This window comes from Sceloporus undulatus, chromosome 1, assembly GCF_019175285.1.
Source record: "Sceloporus undulatus isolate JIND9_A2432 ecotype Alabama chromosome 1, SceUnd_v1.1, whole genome shotgun sequence".
Classification (NCBI taxonomy): Eukaryota; Metazoa; Chordata; class Lepidosauria; order Squamata; family Phrynosomatidae; genus Sceloporus; species Sceloporus undulatus.
Genome location: NC_056522.1, coordinates 310,092,395 through 310,112,479, shown reverse-complemented (window position 1 = coordinate 310,112,479; position 20,085 = coordinate 310,092,395). Strand labels below are relative to the sequence as shown.

The 20,085-nt window shown below is 38.4% G+C and overlaps 1 protein-coding gene across 11 annotated transcripts in view; it reads left to right on the top strand.

Annotated features, from left to right (window-relative positions):
- CELF1 (CUGBP Elav-like family member 1) overlaps positions 1–16,384 on the top strand; it is a 48,324-nt gene extending 31,940 nt beyond the window's left edge. For 4 of the 11 annotated variants that reach the window (XM_042439153.1, XM_042439117.1, XM_042439090.1 and 1 more), the window contains 5 exons: positions 2,518–2,631; positions 2,790–2,975; positions 5,173–5,328; positions 8,240–8,408; positions 13,486–16,384. In XM_042439153.1, the coding sequence (XP_042295087.1) occupies positions 2,518–2,631; positions 2,790–2,975; positions 5,173–5,328; positions 8,240–8,367 (584 nt within the window). In that variant the 3' untranslated portion in view covers positions 8,368–8,408; positions 13,486–16,384. The remainder of the gene's footprint in view (positions 1–2,517; positions 2,632–2,789; positions 2,976–5,172; positions 5,329–8,239; positions 8,409–13,485) is intronic. The other 7 variants (XM_042439133.1, XM_042439108.1, XM_042439177.1 and 4 more) reach the window with 4 other exon arrangements.
- The last annotated feature ends 3,701 nt before the right edge of the window (positions 16,385–20,085 follow it).

Below are 20,085 nucleotides of genomic sequence, written 5' to 3'. Positions count from 1 at the left end.
TTTCTTTAGATTTACTTATACAGTTGTCCCTCCATATTCGCTATGGTTAGGGGAACAAGAACCCCGTGAATATGGAAAAACCACAAATAACAAAAACACTATTTTTACCTGAGAGGACACTTCTCTAGGAATTTCTAGGTTCTCCAATGCAACTCTGGTCAATGTCCAACATACACTGACCATAGAATGGCACTGGAGTAGCTACAAATGGTCTTTCAGTGCAACTTTTAGTTAAAGTTGACCACAGAGTTGTACTGGAGGACCTAGACAGTCCTATAGAGAACTCATTAATGAAATCCGTGAATAATCAAAGCCGCAAATATGGAGGGATGACTGTATATGAGATTTCAATCTGGGAGATAAGCATTATCCAGGAACTGTTTATATGTATCATCATTTGTCACTGATCCATTTTCAGGTTTTATAATAGAAAACCTTGATGTCCAAGAATGCTGTGGCTTGATAAAAAATTCTTATCAAATCAGTTTCCTTTGTTAATGGGTTCACATATAAATTTACCAGTCATGTGTCCCCAGCTCTCTGAGAAGGACAGATCCTTTTTCCAGGGGTGTTAGTTCCATTGTTATTTCCGTGCATAATAATAATAATAATAATAATAATAATAATAATAATAATAATATTTATCCTGCTCCTCTGAGCAATCAGTGGCTTACATTAAAATAAATCAATAACATAACCCTAACCCTTCCATCAGTAATAATAAAATACATTTAAATTATCAATTATTAAAGCAACCGTTAATAATTAAATAATTAACAATTATTAACAATAAGCAGAGCAGAGATAACTAGGCGTTCATCAACAATCAGCCACAGATTGTTATGGTACTGATCTTACTCTGGAAAGGCCTGCCGGAAGAGATGTGTCTTGACTGCCTTTTTGAAGTAATCCAGACTTCTTGCCTTCCTCATACTATGTACCAAGAAAGGAGACCTCTGCCTATGTCCTACACAATAATGATGATGATGATGATGATGATGCTTATTTATATCTTCCCGCCTCTCCCAATTGGATCGAGGCAGGATCACAACAGAGTTTAAAAAATACAATTAAAACATTACAATATTATTATCATACAAGTTGAAACCACAGTTAAAAACATAAAATCAACACTCATGGGGTCAGATGCTCTTGTTCCATACAGAAACAGTCTGTAATTCATAGAAGGTGGGTATGCACGTCAAAAAAGCTCTGTCTTAACTGCCTTCCTGAAAGTTTCCAGGATGTAGCAAGGCAGATCTCCTCAGGGAGTCCATTCCATAGTGTGGGGGCAGCTATACTAAATGCTTTTTGGGAAGTAGAAACATATTTAGATGCTGGTATCACTAACAATTTCTTCCCATTTGTTCTAAGAGTGCGGGGCAGATTGTATAGGGAGATGCATTCCCATAAGTAATTCGGGGCCCAAGCCATGTAGGGCTTTAAAGGTAATAACCAACACCTTGTATTGTGCCCGGAAGTTAATTGGAAGTCAGTGTAGATCTTTCAGAATAGGTGTTATGTGGTCAAATCTCAAGGATCCGGTGACCAACCTGGCTGCTGCATTTTGCACTAATTGGAGCTTCCGAACTTGATACAAGGATAGCCCCATGTAGAGCGCATTGCAGAGATTAAGACGAGAGATTACCAGAGCATGTACTACAGCTTCAAGGTCCTTTTGGTCGAGGTAGGGTCGCAGTTGGTGTATCAAGCACTTCTGGCCGTCGCATCTACTTGAGATGACAAATGTAGAGATGGATCCAGAAGTACTCCCAAACTGCGAACTTCATCTTTCAGGGGAAGTGTGACCCCGTCTAGGAGTGGTTGACAAATTTCCTTCCCTGGGCCTAAGGATCCTATGGCAAGTACCTCCGTTTTCTCTGGATTCAGCCTGAGCTTGTTTTTCCTCATCCAGCCCATTACCGACTCAAGGCAGGGATTCAGAGGGGAGATGTCATCTTTAGTCATTGTAACAGTTGGGGACATAGAGAAGCATATTTGGGTGTCATCAGCGTACTGATAACCCTGCGCCCCATGTCTCCGGATGATCACTCCCAGCGGTTTCATGTAAATGTTAAATAGCATGGAGGACAAGATGACGCCTTGGGGGACGCCAGATGTTAGCTGGTTGGGAATGGTAATCACCTTGAATAGTGGCCATATCATAAATGAAGACAATATTTGTTGACTCCTATTTTTGTAATCATGTGCAAAGCACTAATGAGACATAGTTTAAGATAGATGAACCAGCACTAATGCACTCGGAGTTCAGTATTATAGTGAAACCTTATTAATTCTGAATGTTTTGGTGCAAAAGGAGTTCACAACAGATTAGAACACAGTGCTTCTGTTAGTATAATAACACAGCTGTACTGGTTAATTCAGTTTTTAATATTTTTATAGTATCTTCAGCATGCCTGATTCAAACCATTAGTTAACATCTTCTGGCATTTTTGAGAAGGTAGTAAGCCATATGTTGGAAGAAGCTATTAGTGTTTAACTTTCTCATTTTAATAGCAGGTTCATCACCAAGTTCTAGTAGCAGTTCTTCTGTTAACCCAATGGCTTCTCTTGGAGCGCTGCAAACACTGGCTGGTGCTACTGGGGGCCTCAATGTTGGCTCTTTAGCAGGTAAGCTCAGTATAATGAAAAGACTATCAAACCAAAATGACCCATGTAATTTGTTTGCTACAAAGTGTCTCACTGATTAACTTAATAATGGTATACTCTTGGAAAGCTGGTTGATAATTGATTCACTAATAAGACATTTATTCATATTTTTTGCATAGGAATGGCAGCCTTAAATGGTGGTCTAGGCAGTGGTGGTCTTTCAAATGGCACTGGGAGCACAATGGAAGCCCTGACTCAGGCCTATTCTGGGATCCAGCAGTATGCTGCTGCAGCATTGCCCACCCTATACAACCAGAGTCTGTTAACACAGCAGAGTATTGGTGCAGCAGGAAGTCAAAAGGAAGGTAGGTGGAAAGTTCTGATGGGATGTGGGCTTTGTACATGGTGGTGGTACAAAATATTCTCTTCCACTGATTTTAGAGTTCCAGTGGGCCCTACACACTCACTTGGGTTAGGAGCGCGGGACCTGTGTGAAAGTTTTTACTATTTTTTTTACCTCTGAGAACATGTCTAGGAACCTCTAGGTCCTCCAGCAAAACATTGTGGTTAACATCTGCCAGATGTTGACCAAAGAATTGCACTGGAGGGCCTACAAATGCCTAGAGAGGTGATTATTTATGGTTTTGATTGACATGTTCTCTCTAGAAATCTCTAGGTCTTCCAAAGATATTTATGGTGAATATTGACCATAGAGTTGTGGTGGAAGAACTAGAGATTCCTAGAGAACACATATTAATCAAATCTGCAAAAATCAAAGTCACAGATGTGGAGGGCCATTTATACAGATGCCATAGACAGAAAATATGTAAAGTTTTCCCTGGGTTCATTCATCAAACAACTAATGTATATAAACCTGTTTCTGTTGGGCTTTGGCTATTTCTAAACATCCAGGTACTTTTAAATCTTTGTCTTTCACTAAGAAAAATATATACACTTGTCCCTTCCCATTCATGAACTCGGCGTCTGTGGTTTTGATCCTTCACGGACAGCAAGCCAGGAGGGACAAAATGGCATATGTGCAGAAGCACGTGACCATTATGATCAATGGGGACTTGAGTATTTGCATTTTTTCTGATTCACAGGGTGATCCAGAATGGATCCCTCGCAAATCAAGCGGGAAGACTAATTCATTTCGTCAGCTTCATTACTTTTGTTATGCCTTTAGAACCCTCATTGATGTTGCCAGATTTATAGGAAAGTAGATATTTGTTTTTATATTGTGCATTTCAGATTTTGAAAACATTTCACGTGGAGTATCTTTATTCCATATACACCACTTTATTTTGTTAGCCAACCAGATTATCTAATTTATTCAACAGCTCTAACTTTGCAGAATTATTAACTGAAATTCAGTATTGCAGTTATGGATGCATAAACACAAGTCAAAGTTCCATAACTGATCTTTATTCATGAACTTTATGTAGCCATGATGGTGGCACTGTAGTCATGATTGTGATGCCCTCCCAAACTTCTTTACCAGGCAGCTGCCAGATCAGGTAAAGGAGGTTTGTTCAGCTGATAACAAGGCTCAGAAGGAAGATGTTTCATCTCTTTCCCACCAGTCAGTGAGAGTGTGACAATCAAAAACAGGACCCCTGCTGCAAGTCCTTGTGGGAGGGGGTTGGAAACATCCTCCTCCTTGCACCCCGATTGCCAGCTTTTATCCGATTTGGCAGCTGCTTGGTGAAGTAGGTTTAAGGGGGAATTGGACCAGGAGACACTGCTCAGTTACCCATGCATAGCTGAGTAGCCGATGTAGAATCTCACTATCATCAGATTTACAGAATGGACGTTTGCCTAAAAACCAACAGCAGAGTAAGTGTACCTTCCAGGCATTTTTGAAGCCCTGACACCCCACAGCAGCATCCAAAAATTTCATCCCAGCCTAAAGCTGATAGAAGCTTTTAACTGGTGATTTTGAGATCACTTTGTTAGCAGCAGTTATACCAGGTACAGCAGAGGTTGAATTGATTGATAATATAGAGAAGTATTTATGAGTTAACTTGCTAGCCATGTGTTACTTTCAAGATCCAGTCTTCGATTTAAATCTGATTTTTCTCCATCTGTTAAATACCTGATTTAAATACTAATTTTAAGAAGGAGCCTTAAAAATCTTTGTAGTTTTCTGGCAGGAAGCAATCACATCAGGACACAGTAGAGTTTCACAGTACAGTGCTACCTCGGGTTACGAAATTAATTCGTTCCGCCGTTCCGTTCGTAACCCGATAATTTCGCAACCCGAAAAGGCTTTCCGTTAGCGCTGGAAAGCCGCTAGCCGCGCTTTGCGTTTGAATTTCGCGCCGAAATAAATTTCGTAACCCGAAAAAAATATCGTATCCCGGAACAGTTTTTTCCAATCTAACTTTTTCGTATCCCGGAAATTTCGTAACGCGATCAATTCGTATCCCGGGGTACCACTGTATTTGGTATTCTGTGGAACCAAGCCCAGTTCTGTAAGTTTGAATGAGTTTTGTTCTCTGCTTTCACCCTCTACATTAAGACCTGAAGATTTGTGCTTTTCTTTAAATTTTTTTCTAAATGGATGTTTTAAAGGTCCAGAGGGAGCCAATCTGTTCATCTATCACCTTCCCCAGGAGTTTGGGGACCAAGATTTGTTGCAGATGTTCATGCCTTTTGGGAATGTCGTCTCTGCCAAGGTTTTCATTGACAAGCAGACCAATCTGAGCAAATGTTTTGGTATGTTGGGGTAATTTGTTTTTTTGTGGAAGAGGAAAAATGAAATACTGTAGTAAACTAAGTAAAAGAGAAGGAGCTGGTTTATTTCAGAAAATATATTGAGAAGGATAGCTTGAAAACGACAGAAAAGCATAGTTACTTAATACCACCAAATTCTCAAAAGTGTTCTTAACTCGTTTTCTCAGAGAGAGAAAAAATAGGATGAAAGCAGTATTTTTGTGTATACACCTCAGAAGAGTCTTTCACTCATGTTAGCTTCCCATGAACTTTGCAAGGTTAATTTAAACCTTGCCTCCCCTCCCCCATCCCTTTCTTAAAGAGATTGAAACTTCGGAGAAATTTTACAGTGTTTGGGTCACTCTGATATCCTGTTTGCTATTTGGTAATGAGAAAAGACCTGCACAGCTTGAGGATCAACAAATGAAATGTAGGCTAGGAGCACTGGGCTTGGGCCTGCCCCATGGTTGATAGGCACCCCAGGCTAGATTGCTTTTCTCTTCTAATGATAAATACAAACATCAGTGCAGTGTAAAATGAGTGAGGATTTTTCTCAGGATCTTACTAGTACAGTTGCCCCTCCATTTTCGTGGACTTGAAGTCCATGGTCTTGATTATTCAGAGGGGCAAACACTATTGGCTAAAATGACGCACGGGAACACACAGCCATTCAAGCCAATGGGGCTTGAATATATGTGAGTTTCTGTTTTTGGTTTTTTGGGGGGGAGGGTCCATTTCCAGAACGAATACCTGCAAAAATGTTGAGGCAGCTGTAACTATAATTCTTCTGTGTGAGTTTCCAAGAACTACTGTATAACGTTTTGCTTCTTTTTTCGTGATAAAGACAATTTTTCATAATAGGTTATTTATAATCAGTCAGTAACTGGCACATCTTTTAATAATAAGCCTACCAATACATTTAACATAAACTTTATCTCAGTTACTTTCAGTTACTCTTGCAGTTAAGTTTTTACTCTAGTTCCAGAATTATTTTACTACCAGACAGGTCCATCACTTGTAAGAATGGCTACCTTCCTCTCTATGGAGTTCTCAATTCAGTTCCTTGGTTTTTTCCAGCCTAGGCAGGAAATAAAAATGAAAAGATTTATGGAATGTTGATGGACCAGCATATGTAGCAGAGGGGCTATGTTTGGTCTGGTGGATCAAAAGTATTGCAGGTTTTTGATAAAGTGTCTAGTTTTTAGTGGGTTTTTCAGGCTATGTGGCCATGCTCTAGAAGAGTTTATTCCTGACGTTTCACTGGCATCTGTGGCTGGCATCTTCAGAGAATGTTGACCTGGAAGAGAGGGAAAAGAGAGAGTGTGTATGTGTGTGTGTACACACACACACACACACACACACACACACACACCATACATACTGTGTGATCCTGGGTAAGGAGGAGTGATTCCCATGTTAATCTGTGTATTGTTCTGTTGTTGATGGCTGGGCCTCAGGGTAGGAATATATGCAAAAGAGGATTAGTGTCTGTTAATTGATGATCATTGTCTGCTGGGAAAGCCTTTGACCCTGAGTGGTTTCTCATTTGTATTTGCTGAGTCCTAGAGTCTTTTCTCATGAGAGAGGACATAGCTCTCATTTGTGCTTCCTGTGCAAATAGGTGCTTTCTTCACAAATATGTGAAGTGTGATCATTCCCTTCCACATCCCTTAGTTTCTACATCTTGCTACTTTATGTGCTGTGTCTGTCCAGTCCATCATAGCATGATGCTATTTGCATTAGTTTAATATGAATTCAATCTGAATATGAAATGTATATTTTTAAAACGAATTCCACCTAATTTAACTGACCTTTACATTTATTTTTGTGGTGAATTTATTGCCTATTCATTCAGAAAGTACACAAAATAATGTTGCAGATTATAGTTAGCCATCTCTTGCGAATGCTTTTGCTGGAGATTTCTGCATGTCAGATGGTAGGGCTAGACAGCCCTTGTGATTCCCTCCATAAACAGAAACCCCAGAAAATTCTGTTTCACTTTTCCCCTGTTATAGAGGGTCCTTGTCCTCCAGGACCTTTCAGCTCCCTTCATCCAACAGCAGTCCAGTATGTTCTCCCCTCCCCAGAATCAAAGCACTCCATGAGACAGAAAGTGCTCCTCTGGAAGGGAAAGCTGACTTCCTCTCCCATCTTCTGTCACAGTTGCTCCTATAGTTCTTACACAGTTATATACACCAAATTCTTAGTGAAGTCAGTAGATTTGCCATAGCTGATATAATATTAAATCCATTTTTAGTACAGATGTGTTTTTGCCCTTCTTGGAATGGAATGTCCATTTATTCACACTCAAGACATGCTTGAGTTGAGTATAGCTCTCAGTATTGCTGTATTATATTCCTTTTGTTGTTTTTGTTTAAAAAAATTAAATGTAAAGCTATTCCTTCCAAGTCAGTTCCTACTGTTTTCCTTGGAGCAACTTGTTAGGATGTGGTATCCATTATCAGGGGCATCTCCTCAAAAATACTCTTCTGAACAAGTGATTTCTCTTCTATTTAGCAGCAATTGAGACATATTTACTTCCCTCGCTTTTCATATAACTGTTACAATGCAACCCAGAGCCACTAGAATTACTGTGGCTAGGAACAGAATCAGAACCCTCTGTTTGTTTTAGATTTCATGTAAGAATGCATTGGCAATTTACATGCTACAATGCATTGAAGCATTTTATCTCTGCCTTTTCCTTGAGTCCTCATATAAAGAAGCTGTGGTCTCACATGCTTTTTTAAAACTCTTCAGCCATTGTATATATTTAACTATAGACACATTAAAAGTTCACATATATTGCAGCCATAGTATGTATGCAAATGCTGTTTATATTTTCAGTCTAAAAATACTGCTTCAGTTATGCTTCTTCTAATCTCACCTTTGGCATACCACCTTTTCCTTTTCATAGGCTTTGTGAGTTATGACAATCCAGTTTCGGCACAAGCAGCCATCCAGTCAATGAATGGATTTCAAATTGGCATGAAACGACTGAAAGTACAGCTCAAGCGCTCTAAGAATGACAGCAAGCCATACTGAGCGCCCCTCCCCTCTGGAACTGGAGTGAGAAGGATCTTCTGGTAAGTTGGGGAGGAGTGCGCTTAGTGATTGAAAAACTCTTGAAGGCTGTATTTTACAGTCACAGAAGCTATTTGATGTCATTCTGTCTGGCACATCTTCCGCTGAAGACTCAGCTGCCACCTCTACTGGGAATTCTTCGGATGGAGGACGAGTTTGTGCTTTTGTTTCCAGTGTTTTACTTTGGAGTTTAGGTGCCATATCGCTGATTTTTTTTAAAAAAAAGTTTGCTGTGTTTGTAACCATTGTGTTTTGAGAAGGACCAATGCCAGCCACCTTGGGGAGGAAAGCAAAATAGCAGGTGCAATTCAAACTGACATTGTATGACTTAGACATGACAAAGAGAAGAGGAGCAGATCTATTGCCAAACTGCAAATGATATTCATGAACAGGAGAGGAGGAGGGGAAGGGACTGAATCCAAACTACTTGGTGGCTGGTAATTGAGCCAGACCCCAAGGAGCCTTGCCATACTCTCATTTTCCCAGCTTTATTTAGTTAATGCAAAGACTTCATACTGAAATCATTCTCTAGAGTGGGAGAAAAATAGTTGGGCAATTCATGTGTTAAATTCATGTGTGAAAGGAAAACTGTAGTAATTACAATGCTATAATGTTTTTGTATGGCACAGTGAGTGTGATCCAATGATTTTTTAAAAATCAAACATTTACAATCCAGCCAGGGCAACCTTTTTTAAAAAATTAGGCATTGCTAATCTTTCAGTGGTTTTTACTTGATGAAAGCTAAGCTTGAATCCAGTCAGTTTAATGCCAACACATATAAATAAGGATGTAAACCAGGAAATCCTGGTTTTGACTTATGACATTTCAAATTCTGCAAATCATGATCAAATTTTCTGTTTTTTCTTCTCTTCATTCTTTACCTTGTACATAAAGCTGTACCAGAATCAGCACCCCCTCAAAATACAACTTAAATCCTTCTTAATACTAAACATGCAAGTGGCTTTTAATAAGTTCATGTTGCTCTGATTAATGGCACTCTGCTTTTTTGCACTCGTTCTGCAAGCAAGTATCCAGAAAAATTGATGTCTCAAAGGTATTTTTTTTTCTTATACACATGCATTCTTGCTACATTGCAGTTTTCCTTTGAGTGTGTGTGCTCCACTATTAGATATGAAAGGCTACGTGCAAAGGTTTCATGCAAGATTTTGTGAGACCTCACAGAATCTTGATCTTGCCTTTGTGTTACATGTAGCCTGGTGCCTAACAATTTGAAATCAGGTTTCTTCTCTTTCTAATACACATTTTTACATGTGTGTGCCTTTTGCCAAAATGTTAAAAGGCTTTTTTATATACACCAATGAAATGGGACTAAAGGGAACTTCTGACATTCTGGCCTGAGCCATGGCAAGATGTCAGTACAAAACCTAGCCCTTGAGTCAAAAAAACCAGCCCTACTAGTGGGAAAGCTTACATAGTTATACATAAGGTTCAATGCACTCCTTCTTTCTCAGTTTGTACCCTTCCCCTGTTGATTGTCATGCTTTTCACAATGTACAAGTCAAACCACATGTTCTGTAATTGGAAATTTGGTATTTAAGGGAGATGGGAAACAGATTAAAGGAAAAAAAATCCAGTTCACTCTGTCAGAAAGATCCACAAGTCTTATTCATCCTGAAATGCCATTTTAGAATGTGCTTGACATGGCTCAGAACAAGAATTGGACATAATCAGGGACTGGGCTCCCTATGTATTAAACCTCAAAGTGTAAGTTCTGCAAGGCCATCCATCTCAGGTTCAGATTACTTTATATGGTGGATTTAGAAGTATTGTTGTTACAAACCTGTCTGTAATCCTGGTGGATGGATTAGTGAATATAAAACTGTCAGTATTATAAAGCACATACAGTAATGGCAAAAGGGTTGGATGGTCAGACTGCCAAATTTTCTATTTATGCTGGCATATGGTACCCTTCTTTGTTCGATATTTGAGTCTGTTCAGAAGCATATGCATACATTTAGGTGAATTTTGTACACTAGGAAAAGTTTGTGTCCTGATATTCTATGTCAAAAAAGAAGTATTGGAGTGTTGAGGCTTCCTGGGTTGTCACAGGATTTTAAAAAATAAATAATATACTTTTCAGGAAAAAAAAAAGGTCATGGTTGGGAGCAGCTGCTCCAGTTGCAACCTAATATAACCAAGAATGTGTTTCTATTTTTATAGAAGTTTTATACTGCTCCTGGGTGGAGAATATTTATTATCTAAATTATTTCACTGGAAAAAACCAGGGTTTTGCATAATCCTGAATGTGATTGTGTTACATATACATAAAACAATGTGCTTATTTGAAACTACTGACTTTCAGTGGCCTGTTTGCAGCTGGACAAACTGCTAAATAGGAAAAGAATTAATGCTGTGAACTAGTGGAGGGGGAACGCTGTGCTCGAGTTTTATCTATAGTCACTCCTCCCAGTACCTTTTCTGTCCTCTGCTCTCTCTCTCTCTCTCTCACTACCTTTCTTTGTTTCTTGTTTGGCCACCCATGTCCGCATTTCTGAATAATCTATTCTGTCATTTTTGTTTAATGACCATAATCCCCATAACCTGTTGATATGCTGTCATCATGCCCACTGTGAAGAAAAATGCCTCCTATTGAGTTGCAAGGCAACATTTCAGCATACAGTATATTATTTTATATAATTACCAAGTAGTATATGATTCATTCATGTGCCCCCATCCGAGACAACACTATTACCAAAGCAAATATATCCAGGTTGATTTCCAAAAATTAATCTTTAAAATATATTGGCAATGTTTTTGTGCCTTTGGTGCTGCTGTTCTAAATTAATCTAGAAGACTTGAACCAAAATATGCCTTCTCAGTTTTGTTTGATTTGTCAGTCTGATCATGTATGCTTTTCAAAGCAGATTTTAAATTTAAGTCCCTCTGAATTAGATTCGCTATTGACAAGAAGGATACTCTTACACACACATGCACACATATGTTTCCCATGTTGTGTTTTGGTGCAACCTGACATTCTGTCAAAAAATTTTCATTAAAGTTTATTTCTCTCCCCTATCCATTCCCTTTTCAGAGCTGAATAGATACTTTGGTAGAAAGCCTGGGATATTATCATGTTATGTTTGCCTCTCTTAGAAAAATTATTAGTCTCTTATGTTTGGACCAATGTAACAGATGGATCAAATAAACTATAAAAATAGTCAGCAGTATATTAACTTAAAATTATATTTAATCATGAATATAATTCTTGATGCTGTTTAGATTAAATCCACTTCTCAGAAAATATGTTCAGTAATATGCAGACACAAGACTGGAATGAGTTAAGGGAGACATGCTATACTAAAAATCATTTCAAGCAGACTTGGCATGAGGCAAATACTGAAGTATCACTTTCCAAAGGAGCCTTATTTTTATAAGAAAAAAATAGACTAGGCAACCACAGATTAGAATTGCCATACAATTATCCTGTTTTTCCCTGTGAGTTTTTAAACTTTCTGTGAATCCTTGTAAATGTATTAATGGGTGGGGAATCTACTTTTTAGATTCTACTTGTATACTTCATGTTAAGAACAAAAATCCCAAAGATGCTGTTTGTTTGTTAGCTTGGCATAGTTAACTTCTGTAAATCTCCCCCATTTCCTCACCAAATGCAGTGTGGTGGGTCTGTGTGCTCCCCAGCCAGGAGGGTTTGCTATTTTCACCTATTCCCCTTCTGTCTGCATTCCCCAGCATCACCTTTCATCCTATTCCAGAGGGCCTCCCAACCTTCAGGATTAGGTTTTCTGGGGTATAGCCTGTACTGAGAGGAGGAATCAGTGTGGGTTTCCTCTGCTGCTGCTGCTGCATGGATCAGAAGCCTTCTGTTGTTGTAAAGACCTTTTCATCCATGGAACAAATACTATGGATCCAAAGCCTTTGTTCTTTCTAGTCAACCAAGATAACTTTAAAGTAAATTGTGACCTGGTAGTTCAGTACTTGTAAATTGCAGATCCGCATGCTTTGGGAATCCACACACACACACAGAAGGTTGCTTTATTTCAAGGAGCTGAAATGTAATGGTATGTTTAAATTGTGCTGTATTATGCCACTGACTGTAATTGAAATGAAAGCTAGGGCAAATTGAAGAAGCACACTTTCCCAAGTAATCTCATTCTGTTTCAGATAATTTTTCATGTAAATCATCTCATTAACAGAATGCTTAAATGTATTTGTCCTTGCAAATTATGTCTTTTGTGATGTGCCCTCCCTATTAGTGATTATATAAACTCAAAAAATTTCAAGATGCTGCAGACAAAATTTCTTCCACTTAGACTGGCAATAGTGACTGTAGAAGTTCTGAGAGTCCAGAATTCTTCCTCACAAATTCAGGAAGTAGGGTTTTTTTATTGAAAGAGCTGCAAAAGCAAGTTTATTTGCAGCTATTATTGTGAAAAGGGCTCAGCCAAAGCAAGTCTTAACTTGCAGTCAAGTCTTAATTCCTTCCTAATTCATAAGGGAATCGGTTCCACTAATATGCTGTATGTCATTTTTTGGTTATAAAGCCAAAAACTAATATTGTATTCAAAACACTAGCTGAAAAAAAAAAGAGTATGGATTTCTAAGCCTATCCTGAGTTAAGAAAGGATAAAGTATCTCACCGATCAATCCCCCAAGGATTCCTTCAGTGTTTCCCATCTCTTGCAGTCTGAATCACAAACCATTTTGGAAACATGTTTTAGGAAGTCTGATTCTAGCAGAGTGGATTTACTTTGTTGTCTTCCTCAAGCGGACGTAGTAGGAACACTGGCTCAGAGCTGTGATAAAATGCACAGCCATCTGTGTGCCACTTAAGCCATAGTCCATTCTGCAGCCAGTGTCTAAAGGGAATCCCAGGCCTCTCCTTCCATTTGGTTTCTGACAGTTATGACATTTATTTGGTGTCCTGCACACTTCAACTTTTACTTGTTCATTGTTGGCATGTGCTGCCCTTCCCTGTCAACTCCCTTCCCCAAGAGGTCTCATTGTACAGTGCCCATTCTTGTTCTTTCTCTCTCTCTGTTTGGATGTACTGCTCTGTGTAACTCAGTGGGTCTCCTTCTTTCTGGTTTGTTTTTTTTCTAGATTCCTGCCGTTTGTTCATCGTTGTGCCTAAAGCATGTCGATGTGGCGTTCAAGTACATCGTCCAAATCCTTGTCTCTTCAGCTTCTCTGATGCTTGAACTCTCACCTTTTGACCTTGTGTTGACTTTTGATGCTGATGTGTATTTTTATTATGTTTGTTTCTTCTTTCTTTTTTTTTTCCCCCTCCTTTTTTGTGCTGCCAAATTGGTTTTGCTAGAAAGACTGCTGAAGGGGAATATTTAAACTTGCATTTGAATATAAAAGAATTCTATTTTTCTAGAACTTCGTAAGATAACCACTTGATTTTGTGATTCTGATTCTTTGTAATTGTCTTCAGAGCAGCCTTGCTAGCATACCTTGTGGAGTATTTGTATTTCTGTGAACATACAGCCAATCACTTTCTAGGCTTAGTTTTTTCTGTGTGCTTAGTTTTAAAACAAAAATCTTTGAAGGAAAAAGTAAAATGATGCAACTTAAAACTTTCAGGAGGTTTCTGGTCACATTTTGCTGAATCTACATTTTGTGCTTGGGGAGATAGCATGTATTCTTTGACTTGAGTAGCCTCAGCAGAAAACACTTGAACTACACTTTCTCCTGATTGTAGCTGCATTTTTGCCCTGGCACTTACAGCTTTTTCCTTCTTGTGTGATTATCAGCCTTTGTCTGCAGTGACAGTTTAATCAAAGTTGATGTTGTATTTTGTTAAACCCCTAGCATGCTTAGTTTTTTGTAACTACAGTCTCCTCAGCAAAATATGAGATTTTGTTTGTTTTTCCTTTAAAAACTCAAGTAATGCCCTTGTAAACGTTTTGCATGTTTCCTGCTGTGTTCTTCACAATCTTGTATATAGATATACACACTCTTCACCTCTGTTTTCTATAGTTTGTGCAAAAACTGAGCAATTTAATAGGTTTCAAAGCTATCCTTTTTTGAATGCCAGACTTGTGGTCATATGTCATGTTAGGACATCTCCTGTGCATTTGGACTGCTCAACAGAGTATCTGCACCTTGCTCTATCATCACAGCTATGGAAAGGTCTCAGGGGGTTTGATTGCACTGGTTCTGGTGGTGGCAGCGGTGACAGTAGCAATAGTGGGGGGGCAGGCTGTTGACAGAAGTTCAACAGAAAGTTGTGGGATGTTTGCTAATAGTGCTTCTAAGATCCATTGGAGCTAAAGCTCTTTTGGGGTAGCCTTAATTTGTACCTCTTGTATAATATGTAGCTTGCTGTGTGAGTTTTAGCACCATTAGAACTCAGTGATGCAAGCTTGATTGCTCTCCAGTCTGTACACTTGAAGTAGCATGTTCTGCATTTCCTATAGAAGGAATCTGTAAGCCTAGGCTCAAAACTGCTGGCTCTTTCTCCAAATGACAAGCACAATATAACAGCCTACTAGCTGTTACCTGAACAGGGTACCAACCCCGGCTCCTTTTCTCAGGGGCCTTAGCTGGGGAGTCTCCTCTATGGAGTTTTTTTTTTTAAGTTTTTGTTCTTAAATTGGGTAAGGAGTCATGCAGTTTTTTCTTTCTTTTTCTTTCTTTCTGGCCTGATGAAGAAATAGGACAGATTATCCTTCTCTGGGAGGTGTGCCTCAGCTTTGCTATACATACAATCTGCTGAGACTTAAGTACTCAGTTTCACAGCACCTGCAAGGAAGTCCTGTGGTAGATGTTTTATCACAAGGCGCAAAGGGATGGGGAAGTCATTAAGAAAACTAAGAGGAAAAAGTGTGAAGCAAAATGTTTGCAGAGTAGAGGTGTATAGGCGACCTCTCCAGGCCATGTGGAGTGTTAATTTGCCTCATTGCTAGGGACAAACAATTCCCCACCCCCTTGTTGGGCAGAGCAGTGTTTCTCCATGCTTCTTAGATGAGTAAGCATAGGTAGCTTTTCCCTCAACCTTGTAGTCATCACTTCTTGAGGACAAGTGTTTGCTTGAAAAGGATATGACTGCATTATCTGGGAGTACAGCTGTGAGATGGTTGCTCTTAGGCTCACAGTCGCAATGCACAGGGATGTCCGATAGCAGGGAAGTTGAAAACCTGCACTGTATAGATTAATTTTGCCAATACATTTCTTTACAATGCTCATACAGTTTCATGAGGAACTCTGGAGAATCCTGTGGAATAAAAAATCTCTGGAGAAAACCAAAATGCCAAACATTGGATGTTACTTTTCTTTTCTTTCCTTCTTCGGTTGTTTTAATTATTCTGTGGTGGTTTTAATGGATTTGAGACAGTAAAGCAGCAGCTGCCTTTTATTTCTGGCTGCTTTTTTGTGAATAATTTAAAAAAAAGAAAATTTACATTTTGAAAACAAACCTGTGGGCTTTTTTATTGGTACAAACATTGTATTTAACACTAGGGGTTTTGTACAGTTTTTTGCCTTTTCTACTAGAAAACAATGTAAAGTGATTCACAAATGTGACAAAAAAACAAATTGCCACTATGACCAAATGTAGAGTCTGTTCTGCAGTAACAGGATTTAATCAACTCAGAGTCGTGATTCTGTTGTAGCAATGCTTTTCTTTACCTTGTTTGAGCTGTTCTTTTTTCTTGTTTGATTTGCAAAACGAAATGTCTTTTTTGTGTGAAATTGTGTTGTACTCTGTAGAAAATTATGAATTTTACTTTAATGGTTTAAAACAATGGAAGCACATGATGCTTTTTTGATCACGAAGTTTGTGTAGTGGATTTAAAAATGAAAGTTTTGTTACAAGTTTGGAACGAGCGAGTATGTATTAAGGAATTTTTTTCCTTTTGTGTGTGGTTTCTTTTTGTCCCACTGGGGAACTTAAAGCTGTTTTAATTGCACAGACACACAGATAAGAAGTCATTTTGTATATGCCAAGTGTGGTACCTCCCTTTGTTTATTTGCTATTAAACTGTTTGAGAAGAAATTCCTGTGTCTTCTTCATGCTTATTTACACATAGCAGATGAGTAGCCCAATATTTGTGATGTCCCTTCTTTTCTGTTTGCGTAGTTTTTCTTGCCCACTCTACCTCTGGTTTTAAATTAACTTTCTTGGTGTTTTCTGTTTGAGATTTAGTTTCTTTCCTAAAAATTTTAAACCTCAGATGTAATCATGCACCAGGTTTGCTTTGAGTGGTATTTTATGTACACAAAGAAATTGATTGTTTCATGCAGTATTGGAAATAATTGATAAATGCACTTCCACACACCCCTCATTATCACACATTGACTATTTGTCTCCCTCCCTGACCTCCACCGCAATATATAACAATGTAAATTGCCAGGCTGTTTTGGCCCGGTGATCTGTTAAGTTTCGCACTCTGTTATTCATGACAATGCTCACTCAGATACTGCAAAATACAACAAAATCCACTAGCAGCAAATCCTTTTTTTATGTAATCTCCAAAGTATAAAATGCATTCTTTGAAGCTGACCCCAAAAAGGTATTTCTGCTTTTGGATTTTGTTGTACGTTGCTGCATGCCCAACCAGAATATTTTTTTTCAGATACAGTGGGAACTCAGTATCCGTTGGGGTTTTAATAATTGTTGTTTTAAGAAGTGCTCTTTTAAAGCAAGTTGTTTTGGTTTGAACTTAGCTTAATTGAAGGATTTGTTTCTAAATGGCATTTCTTGCGCTATAAAATAAAGTAATTAAAAAGAAGCAACTGACACTGGATATCTAACAATGAAAAACTACCAATCAACTTAGTTAAAATGTTAAAATTCAGACAGTCATTGCTTTTCAAGTAATAGGGTTAAGAAATAGTAATATAATAATAATAATAATATAAATGTATTTGTATCCCGCCCAATCACAGGGAATCCAGGCAGCTAACAACAGTAAAAAAAGGTCCCATATAAAAAATTACTATAAGATTACAACAAGAATAGTAATAGCCAGGTTAAGTCATTTGGTTTAAACCAATCTAGTTTAAACCAGCCAATTTTTATTTGTAGCACACTGGTCTGTATGTAGAGACAAGATTATCCATCCTACAAGTGAGGAAGCGTAATTTAGAATGGAATTGTAAGGTCTGAAGACCACCTGCGTTTTTATTGTGTAAAGATGTAATAAAGATGGATACCAAACTATGTTTTATTTTTAACCTCAAAAATTACTTCGGAGGTTTATTCTCTTGTATAAAGCAAAGTAGACTCTTTGCCTTAAACAAAATCATGAGGTTTAATCAGAAGTTCATTTAGAAACCAGTTTAGACATAACTTTACTACTCCACAGAAAAGTACAGCTGAGCCACAATTACATTTTCCTGTGGTCTTTTTATTGTGTATTTCTGCAGTATTATTTTTTTTCCTCCTGGGTCAACACTTTTAGAAATATTTTAAACAATATTGTTAGGTAAATTAATGGTAATTATGAATGCAAGGAGTTGTGTATTCAGTTATGCATTCTATCCAGTGTCATCTGCAGAGTACACAGCAGGGTTCTGTGTCAGCTGTTTTGTGCAGAACAGAAAAATGAGCAGCTATTCAGAAGTCCAGTTGCTCATAAGAAGGGTGAGTGGAAAATGAAGAAAACAATTGAATACAATTGCCTATCAGTGTGTGATGGTAAGAAGGCATTATGTTCATTGTGTGTTAATGCCAAAGTAAAGCCAAAGAGAGTGATGAGAGATGGGCCCCAGAAACAAGCTTTGTAATAAAACAACCCTGTGCTATGCTATTGATTTCCTATTACCTCTAGAATGCATGCTTTAAAACAGTTGTTCCTAAAGTTGGGTATTCCAGGTATTTTGGACTACAACTCCCAGAAGCCTCTGTCAACTTGGATAAGAGTCAAGAATTCCTGGAGATGAAATCAAAAAGATCGTGACCAAAGTTTGGGAAACATTGCTTTAAAAAGTCCACCCACACATCAGGCTATCGCCTCACTCTACTGTATATGTAAAGGAGGGACAGTCTAAATGTCTAAGAAGAGAACTAGTCTGGAAGGAGGCAAGTATGCCTAGAGCAATGGGATGTTCTTCCTGCTCCCAACCTTGCATTTACAAACAAGCACTTGTAAATTGCCAGAAAAGTGTTGTATGTTTTCTCTTGCACTCACTGTCACCAAAAACATATAGAAGTCCTTATTTACAACCTCTGTCTTAAAAGGGAATTAAGTAAAGATGTTTCTGGCCGCATGCTTTCATTTACAAATACTTAGTTTACAAGAGGGTTGCTTGCAGAGTTAAATGTTTAGGGTAAACTGTAGAAATTTTTAAATCTCACATTCCATATGTACCTTTAAAATAAGCTGCGCACTTCTGTGGACTAACAAGGAAACATAATTCCAGAGGATTAGGTTTGCTGTAGATATTGTTTCCAACTTTACAGGCAATATTGTATATGTCATGTTAGCAAGCAAACGTATGTGTGGGTTCTTTATTTGTCCATAATCCTTTGGGCTAAAAGGCAAAAGAAGTATCTCAAAAAATACAGAGAGGCAGAGATTTTGACAAACACACACACCTGGTATCAGTGCTGTTAACAGTACTTTGATATGCAGAAATCAACCAGTAAAACTTTTCAGCATATACTGTATATACACGTGTATAAGTCTAGAAATTTAGGTCAAAAAATTGGCCCCAAAAACCTGAGTTAACTTATCCACGGGTCAGTGTAAGTACTGTACTTTAACTCTTATTTAAAAGAAATAACCATCTCCTGATGAAAAGCAAAATTATAATATGTGAAGCTCTGACCCCCCTCTACTCTCTCCATCCAGCCTTAAGAACAAGCACATAGAGTTATGTCTGCTGGAAGTTTATAAATTCTTTGACATTATTTTGCTTTGGCAACCTGTGGCCCGGCGAGGCCTTGGGACCGGCCCCAGCCTGGTCCTGCTGCCGATTGCCGCCGGGGCCTTTGGCCTCTCATGCGCTGGGGCAATTGTCTAGAAGCCTCAGAAACATGCATTTATATTAACATTTTTATTTAAATCAGCAATTTTTTTCACGTGTCCTCCACTTTTTTAAAAAAAAAGTGTCCACCATTTGAAAATTTTGTCCTACATTTGTCCCAGTTTATTTATTTATTTAAATTTTTAAATAAGTATTTAATTATTTATTTTTTGGCTTCGGCCCCCCAGTTGTCTGAGAGACAGCAACCCGGCCCCCGGCTCAAAAAGGTTGCCTACCCCTGCTTTAGATCCTTTGTTATATGCCCCTAAATTTTACCCTTGACTTATCCACGGGTTATAGCAAAACCCCATAATTTTGGCCCCAAAACTTGCCCTCGACTTATACATGAGGTCGACTTATAGTTGAGTATATATGGTAGATAAATCATTATTTTTATTTATTTATTTCAAGGATTTATATCCCGCCTTTCTCCCACAATGGAGTTCATACTATATTACATGTTAATTGCTGCAAATCAGCCATTTAAAGGCACAGGGACAAGGGCTGGTGAAAAAGGTGGAATCTTCAAAAGCAAGTAGGATTTCAGCATAGGCTTGAAACCCAATTTCATTGTTTCTTTGCCATGAAGTCACTGTGTCATCAGACAAATCCCATCTGTAAGTAGCCCCACACACACACACACACACACTGTCATTCAGAAATATACATCCCTCTTTGACTTTCCCACATTGTGTTGTGTTACACCTTAAAACTGAAATGGACTTA